Raw genomic sequence first — 22,016 nt, 5'->3', positions numbered from 1 at the left:
GAGAAAAGGGGTGTGGGAGGGATAGGGACATTACACAGAGACAGTCATGGAAAGGGTGGTGAGACACCCTTCCCATCTCCCTACCTGTCCCTCTCTCCCTGATTCCAGCAGGATGCCCTGTCCCTCTCTCCCCACAGGTGGTCTGCACACTGCTTATGGAAAATGTGTGCTAGGATTTGTGAGAATGCCCTTTGCAGCATCACCGTGTTGCTCATTCTGATGTTCAGATGTCCTGGATTTGCCCCAGTACCAGCTCCCATGTCACTTTGCACGTCCCCGTCCTTCCCTGAGCATGTCCAGGCAGTTGGCTCAACCTCCTTCTTCTCCTGCCCAGCCCTGAGCTACTGAGCCCAGTGGCAGCTCTGGTTTCCTGTGGCCTCTCGGGATTGTGGATGTTGTTTCTGGGCCCTCACGGTAGACACAGCTTACAGGGACATGTTATCTGTACATTTGTACACAAGTGCCATCCATGTGCCTCTGGGGTCATGTCTACTTCACTGATAGTGCAGGGACCCAGCTATGGTCAGGAATACACTATGGGTTTATTCCACATTCCTGCCTTTCTGTGTGGGAGGAGCGTGGCTGGCCCACACAGCCTGTCACATGTGTTCTTTTGTATTGCCAGTTCCCACACTGGGACACCCCTGTATCCCTACTCTGCAGTGTTCCAGTCAAAACCCCACCTGGTCTCTTCTAAAATTAATTTATTTTTCTTGTTGGGTATAGAGGTACACACCTTTAATCCCAGCTCTCAGGAAGCAGAAGCAGGTAGATCTCTGAGTTCAAGGCCAGCATGGTCTTCAAAGTGAGTTCCAGGCCAGCTAGGGATACACAGTGAAACCCTGTCTTACAAAAAAAAAAAAAAATCTATTTTTTTCTTTCTTTTCAAAAAGATTTATTTTTAGTTTATGTGTATGGGGGTGGGGTGGTGATAGTGTAATACACACATGTGTGCTTTGCCCACAGAGTCCAGAAGAGGGCGTTAGGTCCCCTGGAGCTGGAATTATTGGTGGCTGTGAGCCACCTAGCATGGGTGCTGGGAACAGAACTCTGGTCTTCTTAACTGAGCTATCTCTCCAGCAACCACACTCAGTCTCTAGAACTGAGGTCTTCACAAAGGGAAGGAACCCAATCCTGGCTTTTCACTAGTCCTGGTCAGCCCCTGTAGTCCAGCCAGAACAGAGCCTTAGTAGAGACCTCTGTCTCAGGAAGTGACTTTACCACAGATATTCCCAGGGAGCTCACTGTGTTTCCTGGAGATCGTGAATCACTCTGCTGGTTAAGGGAGTTTAGGATTTTACTAGACGCCAATGCTCTCCATACTGCTTTCCGATGACCAAATGGGTCTCCTCCTTCCAGGCTGGTCAGGGTTTCCCAGGTCCTTGAATATTTGCTGGGCAGGAGTCTGTGAACTTCCCAGGCAGGTGTTGGGACTGAGGAGTCCTGGGAACTGCAGTAAGTGGTAGCGGTAGTCCTAAGTAGGACACCGTGTGTGTGTGTGGGGGGGGGGAGTGCATGCAGGATGGCTGATCCCCAAGACGACTGACCATGTGTCTGCCTTTGCAGATTGATTCTGGATTTTTCCATGAGAGTGATGTGAAGATTGTGGCCAAGTCCATCCGTGACCGGGTGGCACTAATCCAGTGGCGCCGAGAGAGGATCTGGCCTGCGCTGCAGTCTCAGGAGCCAAAGGACTCGGGCAGCCCTGACAAGGCCAAGGGTCTGCCAGCACCTCTACAGGTCCAGGTGACCTACCATGCACAGAGCGGGCAGCCTGGACTGCCAGAAGCTGAGGAACCTGAGGCTGACCAGCATCTCCTGCCTCCTACCTTACCAGCTAGCGTTACCTCCTTAGCCTGTGAGTACGTGGAATGGGGTCACCATGGCCAACTGTGTCTTTCCTTCTACCACCACCAGCATAACCAGCTTCAGGGCAAAGCAAAGCAGAGTGCTTATGTTTTACCACAACACTCTGTGAGAAAGGCAGGTACCTGGTAAGCTCCTGTCTCAGTCTGGTGCGCTACAGGCTGTCCTCAGGAAGCTGGGTCATTGGTTCTAACTATAGGTGGTCCCCTGAAGCTTTGGCTAGGCTTTGGTCTCCTGTTCCAAGGTCACTTCCTGCCAGCTATCTTGGTGCCAGGGCACACTGATGATTTTTTTAAGGGCGTGTCCAGGGGTGATAGGTCTGACAGATGGCCCCAAGTGCTAGGATACATGGGTCCTGGTTCCTTGGCCAGCCCAGGTTTGGTCCCATTGCCTGCCCTGTAGGGTCTGGATGATTGTTTTTGGAAAAGGATTGGATTTTCCCTACATTCCTCAGGGACTTGTGACCAGAGGGGTTGAGGCTTGCTGGAGTCTGGCTTCTCAGGTCAGATGTCCATGACCTAGTAGGGTCTGAGGGAGCCAGTTCCACCTCAGTTCCACACTGTGAATCTGTGGACTGGCAACTAGTTCTTTATTCTCTTTCAGAGGAGCAGTCCTGGCCTCATGGCAGCATACAAATGAGCTACCATTACCCAGTCTTTGGGGGGGATGGCTGTGTAGTGGACTGAGTGGTGGCTGTTTTGACTAGGAGTGTTTATCACTGGGATTGTCCATCTCTGCTACTGTCTTCAGTTAGAAGCCTCTGAGACCATTTGTCCCTTTTCAGGGTGTTGTTTCTCTTGAGATGGATTGGATGCAGGCTTCATCAGAGACTGTCCTGAGAGATCCAGTACCTTTTCAGGAAAGGAAGTCAGTGTCCCGTTTGCTTTTCATGTTTGAAAACTCAGCAGTGAGCTGAGACAGGAGACATGGCTTTGCCCACTCTGGGAACCGGCCTGGAGCAGATCAGCAGAGCCCAGTGACCTGCCCGGGCCAATGCTTGAGATTGCTCATGTGGAAAGACTGAGACCCTGTTTATTTAATATGCAACCCCCTCATTCATGACTCAAATAGCGTCCAAGACGACTGCTTTAGATGCAAATGAGTGGCCCTCACTTTGAAATACTTTGCCCACTGTTTACTTCACTCCAAGCTGAGCTCTGCATTTTGTACTCTAAAGAGACCCAGTTTGGGACTTTTTTTTTTTTTTTTTCCAGTTTGGGACTTCTAAACAATGTCCCTCTTGTGGTTAGGGTGACCCAATATGAGAGAATCTCATGGAGATGGAGAGTAAGCGATGCGTTCATGTTAAGTGTAGGGATTTTCTGCAACAGATCCCTTTCCTCTGTGACTCAGGACACCTATGGGCTGAGCACAGAAGCCACGCTGACCTTCTCAAAGGGCTTTTGCTTACTTAGTATATTTTCTTTAAAATTGACGGATGGTACAGGCATAGCTTTCAGAGTTTTAAACCACTAAGGGTTTACAGGCAAGACACTTATCCTCCCAGAGGCAACAGATGCTGCAACTCTTTTAACTGTCTTACAGAGCTCATCCACATGTGGACACACAGGCAGACACATAACACATATGTACAGATGCATATCTACTGCGCATACCCTTATATACAGAGAATCTGTGCATATAAAGATGCACACATACATCACACATACACTGACACCTGTACACATGTGGACTTCGGTGTACAGGTTATCCACGCACACAGATGAGAACATGTGTGCACCTCCACATGTGGAAATACATGTGTGAACATACATGAATATACTCAATAGGCAGTGGTGGCACACACCTTTAATCCCAACACTCAAGAGGCAGAAGCAGGCAGATCTCTGAGTTTGAGGCCAGCTTGCTCTACAGAGTGAGTTCCAGGACAGCCAGGGCTACACAGAGAAACCTTGTCTCAAACAAAACAAAACACAAAATGAATATACTCATATATGCTTGCATATGTGATGTGGAGATACATATGTGAACATATATAGGCACACCCTCATTCCCCTTTCTTCAGCAATGGACAGTATCCCTACATGCCTTCTGCACTCTGCTCTGGGCTTTTTGTCTTCAGTTTCTCACCTGGCTGCAAGAATTTGACAGTAGCTGACCATTCTGTGCTTTGTGGCTGATAAGGACGCCAGACAAGACATTGCCTGAGCAGGACCTGCACTTAACAGGATCACACACACACACACACACACACACACACACACACACAGACACACAGACACACAGACACACACACACACACACACACACACACACACACACCTACCTACCTACTTGTGTTGGGCAATACATGCCACATTAGCTTTCAATATTCTTCCACCAGCAGCCCCACTGAACTGAGCAGGTAGCTTCTACTGCCATAACACTTAAGTTGAGGACCATGACAGTACAATTAATGTGGGGGGCAGTAACCATATCCAAATGAAATTTTAATTATATAGGTAATCTATACAAATCACTTGCAATATTTAAAGTGTTGCACACATGGCTGGAGTTGGTGCCTCTTGAATCTCATTAGCCTGAGGACTACCTCCCTTTCTCCCCCACCTCCCTCTCCTACTCTGCTCTCCCTCTTCCTGTCTGTCTAGGTAGAAATGCTCACTGTAATGAGCAGCTGGCTCATTAAAAACTAGAGCTGCTTGTCTAATTGGTTTTGCCCAATTAAACCTCAGCATTCCTTATGTCTTCCTAGGTTAAAATCACTCTTTGGAAAAATTGTTAGTGCAGAGACACACTTGCCTTAAATTGTCAGTGGACAGAGAACTCACTCTGAAATGAAGCCCCTTTTGAAAATAGCTTGGTGTTTTGGTTGCAAATTGTAAAGCCTGTGGCTTTTGGAATCCGTAACCTCAAAGTGCCGTTTCAGATGGGTTTCCGGTTTTCATTCTTCACTGACTGACTATGTGGGCAGGCTGCCTTGCCAAGTACCATCAGAGAAGGGCAGCCTCTGCACCTGCATACTGGAGTGGGCAGGGAATAACAAGGTTTGCTAGCCAACTTTGCCTGCCCCAGCATCAGGCCAGGGGCGCAGGAGGCCTGAGACCTCATGCTGCTGAGTAGCAGCTGGCAGCTTAAACAACATTTATGAAAACAATCCAGACTTAGTCTTGCAGAAGGAATCCAGGAACAAGCCACTATGCTTGCCTGCAGTGCCAGGAGGTGGCATTTAGAGGTGTGTACCTTAAGTTCTACTTCTGTCCTCCCCAGCGGACAGCACCTTCGACAGTGGCCAGGGCTCCACTGTGTACTCCGACTCCCAGAGCAGCCAGCAGAGCATGGTGCTCAGCTCCCTCGTAGACACGACTCCAACCCCAGCCTCGTGTGTATGCAGCCCCCCTGTGAGTGAGGGGCCTGGCCTGACCCACACCCTGCCTGCACTAGGGGCCTTCCAGCAGCCGGCCGCGGTGGTAAGTTTGAGAGCCACCCTCCTCTGTCCTCTTTGCCTCTTGTCTAGGCTGTGCTATGTATGGTCAGGGTTAGAGTGACCGATAGTCCACTCCCAGCCACATTTCCCTTGGGAGAGGTGAAGATGCAGTCCATGGAGGGCCCTCTTTGCTGGGAGCTGAAGAGTCTTAGATGTGAAGAAAAAGAGTGTGGAGTATCTGGGAACAGACCTTAAGGTACCCATGGTGTGGGGAATTGTGGTAGAACCAGCCAGCCTTATCCTGAGGTTGTCACTGACAACACACAGGGGCATGATGCTGGCACACTGGGCTTTCCCAGTCTATCCCAGAGATGATAGAAATTTATCATTTGTGATAATCTCTGCCCAGCCTCATAGGGAATATCCAAGCTGTTGAAAGTCGGGGGGATAAAAATGAGGTTGAGGCAGGGAGGCATCTTCAGTATTGTAGAAGGCAAGAGAGGCTCAGGCTTTGAGGGTCCCTGACAGACGGTGTGAGATCTGGGAAGTCGATGATGGAGGGGTCAAGCAGGGCATCCATTTTATTTTATGTTTGTGTCTGTGGCGTGTGCAGGTACACTCACCCTTGCATACACACGTGGAGCCTGAGACCGAAGTCAGGAGTCCATGTCTTATTTTTTCAGACAGGGTCTCCCATTGAGCTTGGAGCTCACTGGCTGGCCAGCAAATCCCCAGGATCCTCCTGTCTCCCACCTCCCAGCACTGAGATCACAGGTGTGCTCTGCCGCCTGCCCTTTGCCCTAGGTGCTGAGGGTCCAAACTCAAGTCCTCGTGCTCCCAGGGCAAGCCCTGTGATTTTTGCCTTTTTTTCTAAACATTGAAAAATACTTGTTACACAGTCCTGAGAGAATTTACCTGTGACTTGGGTGGCAGAGTTGAGTCCTCAGAGGGTGATTTAGGACCCTATGGGTAGGCTCTGTTTTCCCTGGTCTCTTGGGAGCCCCCACCTGGTAAGTTGGTAGCTCCTATGAGCTACTACAGTCAGTCTTGGACTGTGGTGGCTTTTTGGAACTGGCTGAATGCTAGTGCTGTGATCTCTGTCCTCTGCATACATATGTCCATGTCCACATGGGACTGAGCAGTTAGGAAGGCCTAGCAGGCCTTCTGGAAAAGCAATTGTCACTGAGGATTGTGTCTGCCTGTGCTTTCCTAAGCCCTAGGATTTACTGTGATGTGCACATTTGCAATTTTATCCATTTCAGAAAATGAAATGACGTTTGACTTTAAATGGCTGGAAGACCTCATACTAGAGGACTTGCTGCTCCAGAGGCTGCTCAGCTGGGGCTGAGCCAGAATGTCCTGCCTGCCTCTCCCATACCTTCAATCATAGTTAGGGCTACCTTGGGCCATGGGACGTACTAGCTGCCTTGGTCCTCACCAGGCCCCTGCTGTCCTGTGGATCCTCATTGATCCAGCTGATCTCACCATTCACACGTAAATCAGGAACTGAACAGAGAAATCACAGTTGCAGTCTCAGGGTCCTCTTTCCCTGCCTCCTGACGTAAAGATGACTTAGACAGAAAGGATGGCTTGTGAAGGGTACATCCTGACCTCTTTGTATTTCCTGAAGAAGGCTGCTGTGGCGATGTACCTCCGGGGTTCAGTGGGGTAAATAGACAGGGGTGGTGGTGGTGATGAGGAGGAGGAGGGGGCGGGGGAATATGTCGTGGCCCGGCTTGCCTCAGCTTTAACCCACGACAGCCATGAGGTTCTACCTGAGTGGGGGTGTGTGGACTTGGAAGCTTCTAGTAACCCAACGGCGATAAAGACCAAACACAGGCATCTTGTCATCTTCAGAGAGCTCTCAGTTCCATGTTTTGGAATTAGAGCTGTTTGTTTATTAGCCATCTTTTCTGGTGTCCTTAACCACCATGCTAGTACCACGAGGCAACCATTTCTCTCTTTGTCCTCCTGTCTCCCTCTGGCCCTCTCCTTCTGTCCTCATCCATTACTCACATATCTCTAGCCCTCTGCCCAGGTGAGGGCCTATTCAGATGCTTAGGCCCATACAGATGCAAAATAAGAGGCATATTACCCTCAGGCCAGGTAAAGTTACTGCCTGGTGTTAATTAACAATACAATGGTGACTCTTGGAGTTTCCTGGAGCCATGACTGTTTATGTCAGCCAGGGCCTGAACCCAGAATATTCCATAACAGGGATATTTGGTCCCCCACAGGAATAGAAGACTTTCAGGAGTGATGAGGGGTCACTAGGCCCTGCCTAAGCTCCTGAGTCATGGACAGTGGCCAGAGTCTGCCCTGGCCTGGTCTAGTTGGGCCATCTCATCTGTCCACAACTTTAGGTAAACCCCCACTTTGAGACTTGATCCCAAATGTATCTGCTTCCCACATTCTTTTTTTTTTTTTTAATTATGTATATAGTGTTCTGTCTGCAGGCCAGAAAAGGGCACCAGATGTCATACAGATGGTTGTGAGCCACCATGTGGTTGCTGGGAACTGAACTCAGGACTTCTGGAAGAGCAGTCAATGCTCTTAACCTCTGAGCCACCTCTCCAGCCCTGCTTCCCACTTTCTTCCACAAAGTGACAGGAAAGGGAAAGTGGGAGTGTGTTTTGGAAACCCCTGCCCCTGTGCCACACAACACATCCTAGAGAAGTCTTCTAGAGAGCAGTGGACTTCCATCCCTCTTCCAAAGGTGTTTCCACTGCCAGCGTCCTCACTGTTGTAAAGTAAATCCTGGACAACCAGAGATTTTCCCATAAGTACTCCAGGCTCTGTCCCTGCACACTGAATATGCTGGGAGACCTGGACTTAGTAGCACGGGACTGCAAGAGGACATGGGTTTCATTCCCAGCACTCACATGGTGGCTCATGACCATCTGTAACTATAGTACCATGGGATCTGATGCTCGATTCTGACCTCCTCAGGTACCAGTCATGCGCCTGGAGCACAGACATATATGCAAGCAAAATATCATACACATAAAATTAAAAAACAAAACCCACAGAATATTGGTAAAGCAGCAGCAATTCCTTAACCTTGGCACCCTTGAGCTGATTTCCTGTCCTTTTGCTAGCCACATAGACCAGTACCCTCCCTATGCACAGTCCTGTTTCTTTCCCCTTGTGGCTGATTCTCCTTGTGAAGGGCCTCACTGTTCTAGTTTTGTTCCCATGTCTGTGTGTCTTGGTACCATCCCAGTAGCCACTTACTGTGTGTTCCCCTCTCTCCATCATCTGAATTATCCACATTAGTTCATCTTTTATAGTTTGAATCATCTCTGTAAATAAGCGGCCCACAGCCTATGTAGCCTAAGCGTCTTTCTCCATGGTGCTGAAAAATCTCTGTGATGATCTTTTTACATGGTTGCATACTACTCCATGGGATTTATGTTCTAGAACATTCCCTGGCTGGGAGCTGTGGCCATATGTAGCTTTTCAATATTGTTGATGGCATTGTAGGGCTACCACACTTGGCTTCTGCTGAGTCACTTTCCTGGGAACAAGGTTCGTGGTGGAGAGAGGGGGCTGGGCACAGGGACAAGAAGGGCCATGGGCAGCCCCCGAATACAGCCTTTACATTTTCTGCAGCCTGGCCTGTCAGTGGGCCCTGTGCCACCCCCTGCCCGCCCTGCACTCATCCAGCAGCATTTTCCAGAACCTTCCATGAGCTTCACACCTGTGCTACCACCACCCAGCACCCCTGTGCCCACAGGCCCAAGTCAGCCAGCACCCCCAGTCCAGCAGGTGAGTGTGACACTTCATTTTAGCCCCTTAAATTGTCCCTCCATAAAGGGGCAATTTAAGCCAAAGCCCGAAGGATGTAGCCTGCGCGAGTGTGTGTGTGTGTGTGTGTGTGTGTGTGTGTGTGTGTGTGTGTGTGTGTGTGTTTCAGATCTGCAGCTTGTAATGCAAGGCCTCCACATGGAAAACTCTGCTTACTCAGAATGTTTTCTGTAAGCTGACTCCAGATTAGCAGGAGCTTGGTGGTCTGTGCATGTTTGTGTGAGCGGTGTGTGGAAGCATGTTGTGAATATAGTTCACTGTGGGTGTTGTGTGTGAAAACATGAAGCGGTGAGGTTCTTGTATATGCAGGCGTGCTTGTATATGCCAAGTGATGTGGCTGTGTGTGTGAATCCCGGTGCATGTGCAGGTGAGTGAGTGTGAACATACGAGTGTGCATGTGTGGGGGTCACTGTGGATTTTTTTTGAGTCCGAACGCAAGGCTCCCTTTTCTTCCTCCAGCCTCTTCCAATGGCCCAGCCCCCCACCCTGTCACAGGTCCTGGCCCCACAGCCCGTGGGTACTGTCCAGCCCGTGGGTACTGTCCAGCCAGTGCCCTCCCATTTGCCTCCATACCTGCCTCCAACCTCCCAGGTAGTGGCCCCTGCTCAGCTGAAGCCTCTCCAGATGCCGCAGACACCTCTGCAGCCTCTTGCTCAAGTCCCTCCACAGGTACCTCTGGCCCATAGCCTGCTCACCTGGGGTGGGTACCAGGACGTGGGCTGCGCCTGTTCATGCATGCCACCAGGGGCTAGTGGCTAGGGAAGCAGGCTTGGAGCATGGTGTCATACCCTGTGTATTATATGTCTAGTGCTTCATGACTGCTCCTGTGACTACCACAGCAGGTCAGGAACCCTGGGGACAGCCTCCTTTGTCTTGTTTCCCTCTCCCTCTGGCTTCACCTTTTCCCTGCCCAGGCAAGCTGTTTTCCCAGGCTGGGATGCCTCTGGGATGAGGGTGGTGTGTATAGGGTCCCTCGGAGTGGGTTAGGCAGCTGTCTTCCCATTATCTAATGGATTGCCATCCAGTATAGGAAAAGGGTTAGTCCAAGCCAAGGACAGAACTCTCCTTGTGACCACTGAGTGGGCATAGAAAGCCATCTGCTTTCTTCAGATGACTGTTCTGCAGATCTCTGAGAAGCGAGCTGAGCACAGCTCCTTACAGGTGCATTTGTCACCACAGGTGGCCTTTAGCTGTTTGTTCAGTGCATCACAGTGGATTTGTGCCCTCGCAATTGTACAGAGGTGTAATTAAGGTGATACTTGTGAGCAAGGATTTAAAAAGGCACTGCTTAGGGAATACCTGTCGAGTCCACAGTGTTTAACCCACCGCGTCAGGTACCGCATGATACTGAGAGAACAAACAAAAGGCTCTGGACTGTCGGCTGTTGAGAGGCCGAATGCCACAGGGAATGGCCTTGCCTCATCTATCAAAGAAGGTTATACTGAGAACCCTCCAAGGGGTTGGCTTCCATGGAGTTCACAGGATGAGGCTTCAGGCTGATGAGACACTAGGTGACTGGGCCAGCCTGGTAGCTTTATCTCGGTGTTCCCAAATGAAAGTGCTCCGAAGCTCCAGAGGCCTGTGCTCATTCTCTGATTCGTCTTATCCTGGCTCCCTTGGAACCACCAGCAGCCCCTTGGAGATTTGGACACACAGTCCCCTCCATGCTGGTGCCAAGGGAGAGTCCAGCAGGCAGGTCTCCATTCTGCTTGAACACTTAATAATGCTTTACAATGACTTGCATGGAATCGTCTCATCACCAGCAGCTCTTTGGAGGCTGAGCCGCTTCCGGCTGATGCTACGGGCCTCTGGATGGCAGCCTGACTAACATGCCACTGTACCTTTTTCAGATGCCTCAAATGCCTGTGGTTCCCCCCATCACTCCCTTGGCAGGACTTGATGGCCTCCCTCAGACCCTCACCGATCTGCCAGCCGCAAACGTGGCCCCTGTGCCGCCACCTCAGTATTTCTCACCTGCTGTGATCTTGCCAAGCCTCACGACGCCCCTGCCCACGTCACCGGCCCTGCCTCTGCAGGCTGTCAAGCTGCCTCATCCCCCTGGAGCACCCCTGACTGTGCCCTGCCAGACCATCGTGCCAAATGCACCAGCTGCTATCCCCCTGCTGGCTGTGGCCCCACAGGGTGTGGCTGCACTGTCCATCCATCCAGCAGTGGCCCAGATCCCAGCCCAGCTCCCAGCCCAGCTCCCAGCTCAGCCTGTGTACCCAGCAGCCTTCCCACAGCTGGCACCTGGAGACATCCCGCCCTCACCTCACCACACGGTGCAGAGCTTACGGGCTACCCCTCCACAGCTGGCCTCACCTGTGCCTCCTCAGCCTGTCCAGCCCAGTGTCGTCCATCTACCTGAGCAGGCTGCTCCAGTTGCTGCCTCAGGGACCCAGGTAATCCACCTGTGGGAGTGGACTTACTACTCACTGCCCGGAGACCCACAGGGCCAGTTTCAAGAGACTCTCGAGCTGTTCCCTTCAGAGGGCCATGGCTCCTGTTAGTACCTGGACTCAAGGGGGGCATAGGACTAGACAGGGGGGACAGTTCTGTCCTGTGATTAGCCTTTCTCCTTGTTTTAAATTGTTTTTTAGATTTATTTATTTATTTTTATGTGTATGAATGTTTTGCCTACATGTGTGTATTTGTACTGTTTGCGTGCCTGCCTGGTGTTGGCAGAGGTGAGAAGAGGGTGTCAGGTTCCCTGGAATTGGAGTTATTGACGGTCATAGGTGCCGGGGAATCAAATCAAGCTCAGGTGGTCTTCAAGAACAGCACGTGCTCTTAACCTCTAAGCCATGTCTCCAGCCCCTGGTTGACATTTCTTATGCCAGTGTAGGGCATCTGCTGCCTTCTCCGGCCGGAGCTGTGAGCATCAGGATGGCTGTGTCCCATGCTCCTTCCCTGCCTGTGCTTTGTGGTTGAGCACTCCCTCACCCTCGTGCCAGTGCTGACAGTCCTATTGGCTTGTAGTGGCTCATCTGTAGGTGCCAGGATTGCATGCACCCCAGGCTAACTCTTACCAGAGGACAAAGCAAGGCAGAATGGGCATTCCTATTTGAGCAGAGAGGAAACAGAGAGGAAAGCAGAGAGCGTAGAGGCTACATGTGCTGCTGGGCTGCCTGCCGAGTGGAAGATGCTTTTTGCAGGACCCGTAACTGCCCTGGTGTTAGGTGAGGGCTCATACAGTGTGCCAAGCTGGCAATGAAGGGTTGCTGTGGTGTATAGGGATATGTGCCTTGTGGCAGGAGGCCTGCCCTTGTAGCTTCACACACCTACATAGGACATTCATGTTTGGGGTTCCTGCTCTATTCTATTTGAACCTAAGTGAGGGGAAGGAAGAACAGACCTGAGCTTCCCACTTGAGTCCCCTCGTCAGAGGCCCTCTTTACTTGGGTGTCTCCCATTGGGTACTGGATGAAGATTCCCTCTCCACCTGGTAGCCCCAGCACACACACTTGAGTATCTCCCCACCTGACCCTTTCACCTTGGGGGTTCTCTGAACCTGACCTCACCCAGCTCTAAGCCCTGACGGCTCTGAAGCTGAGGCATGTCCCCTGCCATTTGAACCTCAGGTTACTATGATATGGACCAGCTCCTCCTGGCTTTGCTGTGAAGAGCAAAGAGTCCAGGGGGAGCACCCTGGTGCCAGGTGCTACATGGCTCAGTTTTGAGCTGCTCAGCTTGGAGCTGCTCACTCAGTGTGTATACAACCCCTTCCATATGATTTTCCACCCTCATTTCTGGAGGCATTTGTGCTTGGAGATGGGGTGGGAGTAGTGTTTATTGGCCAGCGGGAAGTATTTGTCTAAAAAGCCAGTGGGAGGAAACATGTCGCCCTTGTGTTCTCATTGAGTGAGTTGCTAGAATGAGAAGGTGTCAATGGCTGCTGAGCTCACTGATTGACAGGAGTGAGGCTAAGCAGCAAGAGAGCAGGCTCTAGCATCATCTGTGTGTTCTGGGCCTTGTTTTCTGCTTCTGGCCTTTCTGGGTTCTGGGGTTGCTACAGACTGGTAGATTCTTCAACTGGCTGTCTGGTAGAGCTTCTAGAAGTTTATCTTATTTTTTATTTTAAAAGGAGATTAATTTTTTAATTATGTATATGTCTGTGTTTAGGTATGTTCATATATATATGTGTATATACATACATATATATATATGTATGTATATATATATATATGAGTGGAGGTGCCCACAGAGACCAGAGGCATTGGATCCCTATAGAACTGGAGTTACAGGCCTTTGTGAGCTGCCCAGCATGGGTGCTTGGAACCAAACTTGAGTCCTTTGCAAGAGCAGTATGTGCTCAACTACTGAGCCATCTCTTCAAGCCTGGCTTTTTGTTTTTAAGTTGCATTTATTTGTTTATGTGATAGGGGGAGCTGCTCCTGTGTGCCACAGTACACATGTAGAGGTCACAGGATACCTTGCAGAAGTTGTTTTTTTTTTTTGTTGTTGTTGTTTTGTTTTTTCTCCTTCTACCATGTGGGCCCTAAAAATTAAACCCAGGTCATCAGATTTGGTGGCCAGGCCTTTACCCACTAAGCCATCTTGTTGACTGTCTTAGTTAGGGTTTCTATTGCTGTGATAAGACACCATGACCAAAAGCAACTTGGGGAGGAAAGGGTTTACTTGATTTGCATTTCCACATCAGTGTCCCTCATTGAAGGAAGTCAGGACAGGAACCCAAACAGGAAAGGAACTAGGAGGCAGGAGCTGATGCAGAGGCTGTGGAATATACTGCTCATTGGCTTGCTCAGCCTGCTTTCTTATAGAACCCAGGACTAACAGCCCAGGGATGGCCCCACCCACAATGGGCTGGGCCCTCCCCCATCAATCACTAATTAAGAAAATACCCTACAGCCTGATTTTTATGAAGGCATTTTCTCAACTGAGGCTCCCTTTATTGACTAGCTTGTGTCAGGTTGACATAAAACTAACCAGGACACTGACTGCCCCCTCCAAAAGTTTTTAGAATTCCATTAAGCTTCTAGAAGTTTATTAATGAGCTGGGCTGACTGCCCCACAAGTATCCCTTCCAGCAGAGGGGCTGTGCCCAGGAGCAAAGTGAGCTCTCTGATCCTGCATGACCAAGTATAGTCTAAGTGAGTGTTGGCTGTTCCCTTTCCTAAGAGACACTGACTGACTTTCCAGCCTCTCGGCCCAACCGGGGTCGTGAATGGTATGTCCCCCACTGATGTCTATCTTACTTTTCACACTCAAAGAGTTACTAAGGAGAAACATCCACAGGGGAGAGTCAGCCAGAATTCCACATCGCCTTATGAGACATGGCAAGTGTTGAGCCTGTGACTGGGAACGGCTACCCCATGCTCTGAACTAGGTAGAAGGCCAGATAAGCAGGACATGAGACAGACAGAGCCCAGCCTAGATACTGAGTGTGCATTGCTTATTCTATGTGTCTGGGCTTATTCTGAAGTTCCTGGGAGTCTCGGTCTGTATATTCCCACACGGAGGTATGTGAGGAGCCTCATGTCTGTTTATCTCTGCAAAATCCACATTCCAGATGTGCTCTAAAACAAGGATTGCCTGTGGGGAGCATGTGGATCAGAGAGAGAGAGACATTCCTTGTTTTCCCAAACCCGTGTGCTCACTGATGTGTCTGGGCACAGCCTCTGCCATTGCCCCCTGGTACCCAGCCTGCATTCTTATCCCTTGTGCCCCCAGGTCCTGCTGGGCCACCCTCCTTCGTACACTGCGGATGTTGCTGCTCCAGTCTCTGCTGTGTCCCTGCCGCCTGCTGTCCTTTCCCCTCCTCTTCCAGATACTCTGCTGCCTACCGCCCCTGAGCTCCTGCCCAAGCTCCCTAGCTCCCTGGCCCCCACAGTGGCTGCAGCCTCTCAGAGTGTGCCCACCCAGACCTCTGCACTACTCCTGCCAACAAACCCACCTCTGCCCACTGGGCCTGCAGTCGCTGGTCCCTGCCCTGCTGTCCAGCTGATGGTGGAAGTGGCTCAAGAGGTGTGTGCCCTTGTTCCCTGCTCAAGCCACCTGGGGGCTCAGCTCTAGAGGCGAGGGAGGCACAGTGCGCTCTGGGACAGCTGCTCCAGGCTGCTCTGCCTCTCTGTCTACATTGGCCCACATCAGGAGGGAGAGCATGGGTTTCAGAAATGGGTTTTCCGCAGAGAGGATATACAGCTTGCCGAGGGCTTTCACAAACCCTGTGTGTCTTTTTAGGGGAATGATCAAAGTAGGTTAGCAGTTTGTGGAAGGAAGCAACCCTGGGTTTTGGGAATCTGCTTGCTTCTAAGCCTTTCAAGATCACCCTGCCACACACTGGGCCCTGTGCGGAGAGAGCCTCGGAGGAGGGGGGGAGGCAGCAGCATGCTGCTCTCACCAGAGGGGTGGTAGGTCAGCACAGTGTAACCCTGTTCTCTTTACTCTGGATCTATTTTAGGAGCAGGTCTCGCAAGACAAGCCCCCTGGCCCCCCACAGAGCTGCGAGAGGTACTGCTCTGCCTTGCCCCTCAGACTGGGTGGGTGGGGGTGCCCAGGCTCAGGAGCCAGCTTGGCCTAGCCCAGCACTGCCTGGCTCTTTTGTTCAGATCCTGCCCCAGTTTGCCAGGACACCATCAGGATTTTTTTTTTTTTTTAATGAAAGCAGAAGGGGCACTTTCTTTCTTTCTTTCTTTCTTTCTTTCTTTCTTTCTTTCTTTTTTTTTTTTAAAGATTTTATATATTATGTATACAACATTCTGCTTGCATGTATATCTGCACAACATAAGAGGGCACCAGATCTCATAACGGATGGTTGTGAGCCACCATGTGGTTGCTGGGAATTGAACTCAGGACCTCTGGAAGAGCAGTCAGTGCTCTTAACCTCTGAGCCATCTCTCCAGCCCTACCATCAGGATTTTTAACAGGTGCTGCCCCTCTTTTCCAAATCTGACCCAGTAGTGGCTCAGGGACCATCTTTCTGGTCTTTGTTAATCCAGGATGGATCCTGGTTGTTGTCAGCCCCTGCTGGGCTATGGGTCCTGGCACTAATCCTTATGCTGAGGACATTCCAGAAGCGGGGGTTGGGGGGGTGGGGATGGCATAGGCAGAGTCTAAGTGCCCAGGTCCCGGTGTCCAGGCTTCTCTTTCTGAGCTCTGGGGTGGCAATGTCACTCTTACAGAGGTGGGTGTGAGAGGTGGCGTGGATCCCATCATCCCAGAAGACTGGATGTTGTGTATGTTGGAAGCTCAGCAGACTCCACAGTCATCACAACAGCTTTGAGTCTCTGATGTCTTGTTTGCTCCCCTGGGGAAAATGAGGCATGCAGACCCATTGCACAGGCAAAAGGCCTAGAGAACAAAGGTCATACAGCCCACCCCTGGGAAGCTGGCACTTCCCTCCGGCCCATGGGTGGTACAGGTTGGGTACTGGGGGCATTCGCTTTAGACACTTCAAGTTTTAAAGCCCCAAGGCTAGACTGACTAGAGTGGATTTTCTGGTTATCCAGGTATGCTGTTAACATTCTTGGTTTTTCCTTCAGCTTTGGAGGTTCTGAAGTCACCTCTGGAAGGGACCTGAGTGACAACTGTGAAGGCACCTTTGGAGGGGGCAGGCTGGAGGGCAGGACTGCCAGGAAACACCACCGTAGGTCCACTCGAGCACGCTCCCGGCAGGAGAGGGCCAGCCGGCCTCGGCTCACCATCCTGAATGTGAGTGGCTGTGGGTTAGGGCACATGGGTGTGATGCCCTCTGCAATCTGATCACTACTTCCTGCAGGTGTGTAACACTGGGGACAAGATGGTGGAGTGTCAGCTGGAAACGCATAACCATAAGATGGTGACCTTCAAGTTTGACCTTGATGGAGACGCTCCTGATGAGATTGCCACATACATGGTAAGGCTGGGTCAGGGGACGAGGCCACCTCCCTGAGGTGCTTAGACTCTTATAGGAGTTAACATGTTGAGTCCAGTCCTGCATGGAGGAGTTTGGGTAGCCTGTGGTTTAGGCCCAGAGCCTAGCAGCTGTCTCCAGAGCTGTGGGTATCCAGGTAGAACATCAGCTTCCTGAAGGTGGTTTCTGTGGGCTCCTTCCCCAGGCTCCTGTGTGAGGACAATTCAGGGATGTTAGCCACACCTCTTCCTGTCCTTTAGAGAAAAAGGAGGAACTTGCCGGGGACCTGGATGAGCAAATAGAAACTGTGTCCCAGTATCTGAGGTCCTGTGGTCCCCTGCTTAGAGTTGTCTTTCAGCCTCCTCAGCTTCTGAAAGTACAGACCCAAGCCCTGGACTCCTTCCCCATCCATCCCCGTAGCTTTTTCAGCCCCTCCACCTGGAGCCAGCCCTCCCTGCCCGAGAGAGCCCCTGGGGGCCCCTTCTTACCTGCAGACGTCTTTAGATTCCTTGTCTATGTTCCCACGAAGTACTGCTCTGTCCCCGCACCCAGCCCTACCAGAAGTGAGGGACTTGGATCTCAAACTGTCTATGAAAGTGCAGAAGACCCTGGCAGGAAGGACTCCCTGACCTATCTGTGACCTCAGTAGGGCAGACGTTGTCCTACAGAGGGACATTCTCTTAGACCCTCAGTCACATACGTTCATGTTTAAGAAGTCATGTTCTAGCTGGGCGTTGGTGGCACACGCCTTTAATCCCAGCACTCAGGAGGCAGAGGCAGGCAGATCTCTGTGAGTTGGACACCAGCCTGGTCTACAAGAGCTAGTTCCAGGACAGCCTCCAAAGCCACAGAGAAACCCTGTCTCGAAAAAAAAAAAAAAAAAAAAAAAAAATCCTGCTGTTTGCTCCACAGAGATTCCTCAGACAAGCTCTTCCTTAAGCCAGGGCAGGCCACAGTCCCCTCAGGGTGACAGAAAAGATGATTCCAATGTCTGCTACCATGGTCAGGAAGGCTGGCCAGATCGACAGCAGAAAACAGACTTGACTCTGAACAAAGCAGGGATGAGGGAGCAGGATGGGACCACCCAGGAGCAGGGTGAGGGTTGGGAATGTAAGGAAAACACAAGAGTGCCAAAGCCACAGTTGGGTGGTCAGGTTGTGAGGACACTGAGCATGTGTGCCCCATGTCCTGACCACTGATGTCCAGGATGCTCAGAGAGGGTCACTTGTGGTGAACCCTGCCTTCATCTCAGTGTTCTGGAAGTGACATCAGACTCTGCAGCCAAAGGGAAACCCCTGCTACACCCATTAACCTGGTCCTTGTGGAGGATGTGTCAGGCTTCAACATCAAAGCTGGTGACAAGGAGCTTCATCAGACATGGTGGCCAGGGAGTTCTCTCTTGGCTGAGTTAGTAGGACTCTTGCTGTAACTGAATTAGGCCCAAAGCAGAAGGGACCGAGGTCAAGGCTTAGGGAAGAGTATAGTAGATGCCTGAATATGGTTTGGTCAGGGAAGGACCCTTGAACAAAGTATCTGGGTGATTTTTCAGAAGGCCCTTACTCTAATATCCAAGCTTTGAGACCACACACCTCTCCTCACTTTCATGTGTGTGTGCTTGTTTCACTTAGACTCATTACAAAATAACATGCAATGAGGACTCATTTGTTGAATTTCATATTAGAGTTACCTTCACCTCAGAAAACCGTAAGGTAAAGACAGACTATCATAAGATTTTAACAGACAGCCCACCTATACATGTGACAAATTGGTGTGTGAGAAGATTCCTCAGTTCTTGATGAAGATAACATAAATTAGAATGGGTTTACTTTGGCTCACATTTCTAGGGTACAGTATACCTGACGGGAAAGTCATCACAACCAAAGCATGAGGCAGCTGGTCACAACACCATGCCTCCTGTCAGAAACTGGAAATGAAAGCCGGTTCTCTGCTTCCTTTTAACTCAGTCCAGTACCCAGGCCATTGCTAGGTGGCAATGCCCACAGTTAGGGTGGTTTTCTCAACATGAGTGTCACGTAACTTTATATGCTGTCATGGGAACTTTTCCTAGGGAGACATAAACATCTACTTACCCCAGATAGGGCAACAACAACAGACCAAAGGAAAGATTCCACCCAAGGCTAGTTTGGCAGACTGAGGGGTATATTGGGCATGCTTACAGAATGGGTGACCCCCAAATAGCCACATCACTAAAAGCTTCCCCATGGCTGCAGAGATGGGCTCACCCTCTTAGCCTTGTACCAGCACCTCCCAAGGGCATATACTTGGGAGGGGGGTTTCGGGGGTTGCAGCAGGCCGAGTGGTCAGAATCTCAGCTGAGGTTCTAATGACCTCCTGATACTGGTCAGATTGAGAGGCTTATGTGGGTAGTCACAGCTGCTCCTGTTCAGATGGGGTGATTGGTATGCTTGAAGGACAGCATTCCACAACATATGTACATATGTGTTACATGTACATTGGGTGTGCAGACCAAAAGACAACCTTAGGTGACATTCCTTAGGCACCTCCTCAACAGTGGAATTACAAGGATGCCACCACATCTGGTTCTTTCTGTGTGGGTCCTGGGTATCAAATTCAGGTCCTTGTACTTGTAGGGCAAGAACATTTCTAGATCAAGCTATAGAAACATAATGATAATGTCAGTGCCCACAAAGTGGTCCCCCAGCCTCTGTCTTCCATGCTGCCTGCTTACCCTGTTTCTCCAGGCTTCCCTTCTTGCTGTCACAACACAGTGATTAGGTATTATGTGTCCACGTGTTCATGTCCACTTGTTTTCAGTAGCTCTCTCTCTCTCTCTCTCTCTCTCTCTCTCTCTCTCTGTGTGTGTGTGTGTGTGTGTCGCGTGCGCGCGCGCACGTGCGCATACACGTACTGCACATTCTCCAGCACACACACATGCAAAGCCCCTGCACAGTTTCTCAGTCAGTTATTTTGCTGAGCTTTGTAAACTTGCATCTTTGTGATCTCGGGTCCCCTGGATGCCCTGACCCCGATCCTCCTCTCAGGGTCCCCGGGATGCCCAATACTCCTCTCATTCTATTGGTTTCTCTTATAAATTGTGTAATGGATTGAATCACACATTTTAAAGCCAAGTTACCCGAAAGCTTTCCTGCAGCTAAGCAGGAAGTAAGTGCACAGACGGTCCGTGTGCAGTCCCTGCTTCCTGATGGCCCTCTGCCTTGCTCCCTGTCGCTGCTTCAGGGTTGGAGGCATCAGGAGACTCCAGTGGAAGAGCAGGAGTCAATGGTGAAATAGTGCGTTGTGTTAGTTACTTGTCTCACTGCCGTGACAGAATACCTGACAAAAGCAAGGAAGTGTTTAATTTAGCTCACAGCATGGTGGGGAAGGTCATGGCAACAGGAGCTTGTCACATGGCACCCACAGTCAGGAAGCAGTGAGAGATGAATGCTGGGGCCAGCCAGCTTTTTCTTTTGCATTCAGTCTGGGGCTCCAGTCCATGGAACACACCTCCCTCATTTAGGATGAGTCTTCCCACCTTGGTGACCCTAGGGCAGGAACTCCATCATAAACATGCCCAGAGGTTTGTCTTATAGGCGATTCCAGGTCCTTTGATTTGATAATATTTACCACCACAGATGTTATTCGGACAAGCTTTGTCCCATCTGGGACAGCCAAGGCTACTCAGTGAGACCCTGTCTTAAAAATAAGTAATAATAATTATCGTTATTCTAGAGAAAATAGGTATGGTTCATTGTCTAGTGCTTGTGTCCCAATTAGGCCCTCTCCTCTAGACCCAGTACTAGTGTACCTGTTTCTTGGAGATTATTAGGCTAGCCTGGGGTTCCATGAGCAGCTCTTGTTCCAGGAAAGCAGTGCCACATGGGGCTAGCTTGTTGTGTGGGATAGCATTTTCAGTTTCAATTGCATTCTTGTGTCTCTGAGGCCATGAGCTTTCTCCCTTGGCTGTTCAGCTCTGACCAGGGGACACAACCTTTGTCATCTCTTCCCTTTGGACATAGGGCAGGATAGGTCTGTGTATCCCTGATAGAGCTACCATACAGCCATGTTCTACGGAAGGTTGTCACCAGCAGTCCCATGTCACTTTGCAGGTAGAGCATGACTTCATCCTGCCTGCGGAGCGAGAGACATTCATTGAACAGATGAAGGATGTCATGGACAAGGCCGAAGACATGCTCAGTGAGGACACAGATGCTGATCATGGCTCTGATACAGGGACCAGCCCTCCACACCTGGGTACCTGTGGTCTGGCCACAGGGGAGGTGAGATCCCAGGTCCCCAGGGCATACTGGTATTTGCAACAGGCAGGGGGGCTCAGAAAAAAGCTCTCATTGAGCATGGCTGCTGACCCGAAATCTCTTTCCCTCATGTAGGAGAACGGACAGTCCCAAGCCAACGCCCCTGTCTATCAGCAGAATGGTAAGTCTGTCCCAACAGCTGTACCTGGCAGAATAGCCAGCCTTAGGGAAGAACTGTTTCCCTACACCCTCTGTGTTCTAAAGCAGGCGTTTGACTGAAAGTCCCTGTTGAGCATAGCAGCAAGGACTTTGGCCACTGCACCAAGATTGTGGGGGTGATGATGAGGCTCTCAGCTGGTAATGGCTACCCTGTCCCAGCAGCCACTTACCACTAGCTGCCATCCCTTCCTTCAAGGCTTCCTTCAAGAACTGAATCAGTTCTTCCGAGAGTCTGCAGCTGCCAGCGAGGCTCGGTGCCCACCCTATGCCTTCTGGTTGAAAGGAGCAAATGGAAGCCCTTTCTAAAGGCCTCCTTATCAAGGGGCCTGGAGGGCCACCCGAGTTGTGGAAGGAAGCTGTTGAGGATTATAAGTGAGAGCTTGAGTCCCCTGTCCACTCCTCCTGGAGAAAACTCCAGGTGGAATGTGCTTCCTAGAGCTCTTCATGGCGTCTGGTACAGTAGTCGGTCCCCCTGGCCTAGAGGTATTGGCTCCCTCTCAGCACCCCTTTATGCTCTGTTTCTCAGTCTTGCACACGGGGAAGAGGTGGTTTATCATCTGTCCAGTGGCTGAACACCCAGCAACAGATACTTCTGAATCATCACCCCCACTTCCTCCAAGCTCTTTGCAGCCAGAAGCCAGCCAAGGTAGGA

General features: G+C 50.6%; 1 protein-coding gene across 3 annotated transcripts in view; it reads left to right on the top strand.

Moving 5' to 3' along the window:
• The window catches only part of Wnk2 (WNK lysine deficient protein kinase 2), a 109,210-nt gene that overhangs the window by 55,365 nt on the left and 31,829 nt on the right, over window positions 1-22,016 (top strand). For all 3 annotated transcript variants that reach the window (XM_035441537.1, XM_035441536.1, XM_035441535.1), the window contains exons 7-18: window positions 1,567-1,858; window positions 5,095-5,294; window positions 8,864-9,019; window positions 9,518-9,727; window positions 10,909-11,460; window positions 14,750-15,043; window positions 15,480-15,529; window positions 16,561-16,729; window positions 16,797-16,913; window positions 20,999-21,169; window positions 21,281-21,326; window positions 21,891-22,010. In XM_035441537.1, coding sequence (XP_035297428.1) covers window positions 1,567-1,858; window positions 5,095-5,294; window positions 8,864-9,019; window positions 9,518-9,727; window positions 10,909-11,460; window positions 14,750-15,043; window positions 15,480-15,529; window positions 16,561-16,729; window positions 16,797-16,913; window positions 20,999-21,169; window positions 21,281-21,326; window positions 21,891-22,010 — 2,377 coding nt within the window. The remainder of the gene's footprint in view (window positions 1-1,566; window positions 1,859-5,094; window positions 5,295-8,863; window positions 9,020-9,517; window positions 9,728-10,908; window positions 11,461-14,749; window positions 15,044-15,479; window positions 15,530-16,560; window positions 16,730-16,796; window positions 16,914-20,998; window positions 21,170-21,280; window positions 21,327-21,890; window positions 22,011-22,016) is intronic.

This window comes from Cricetulus griseus, chromosome 3 (assembly GCF_003668045.3).
Source record: "Cricetulus griseus strain 17A/GY chromosome 3, alternate assembly CriGri-PICRH-1.0, whole genome shotgun sequence".
Lineage (NCBI taxonomy): Eukaryota > Metazoa > Chordata > Mammalia > Rodentia > Cricetidae > Cricetulus > Cricetulus griseus.
Note: the sequence above shows the minus strand (reverse complement) of the source record. Positions and strands in the feature narration are given on the sequence as shown.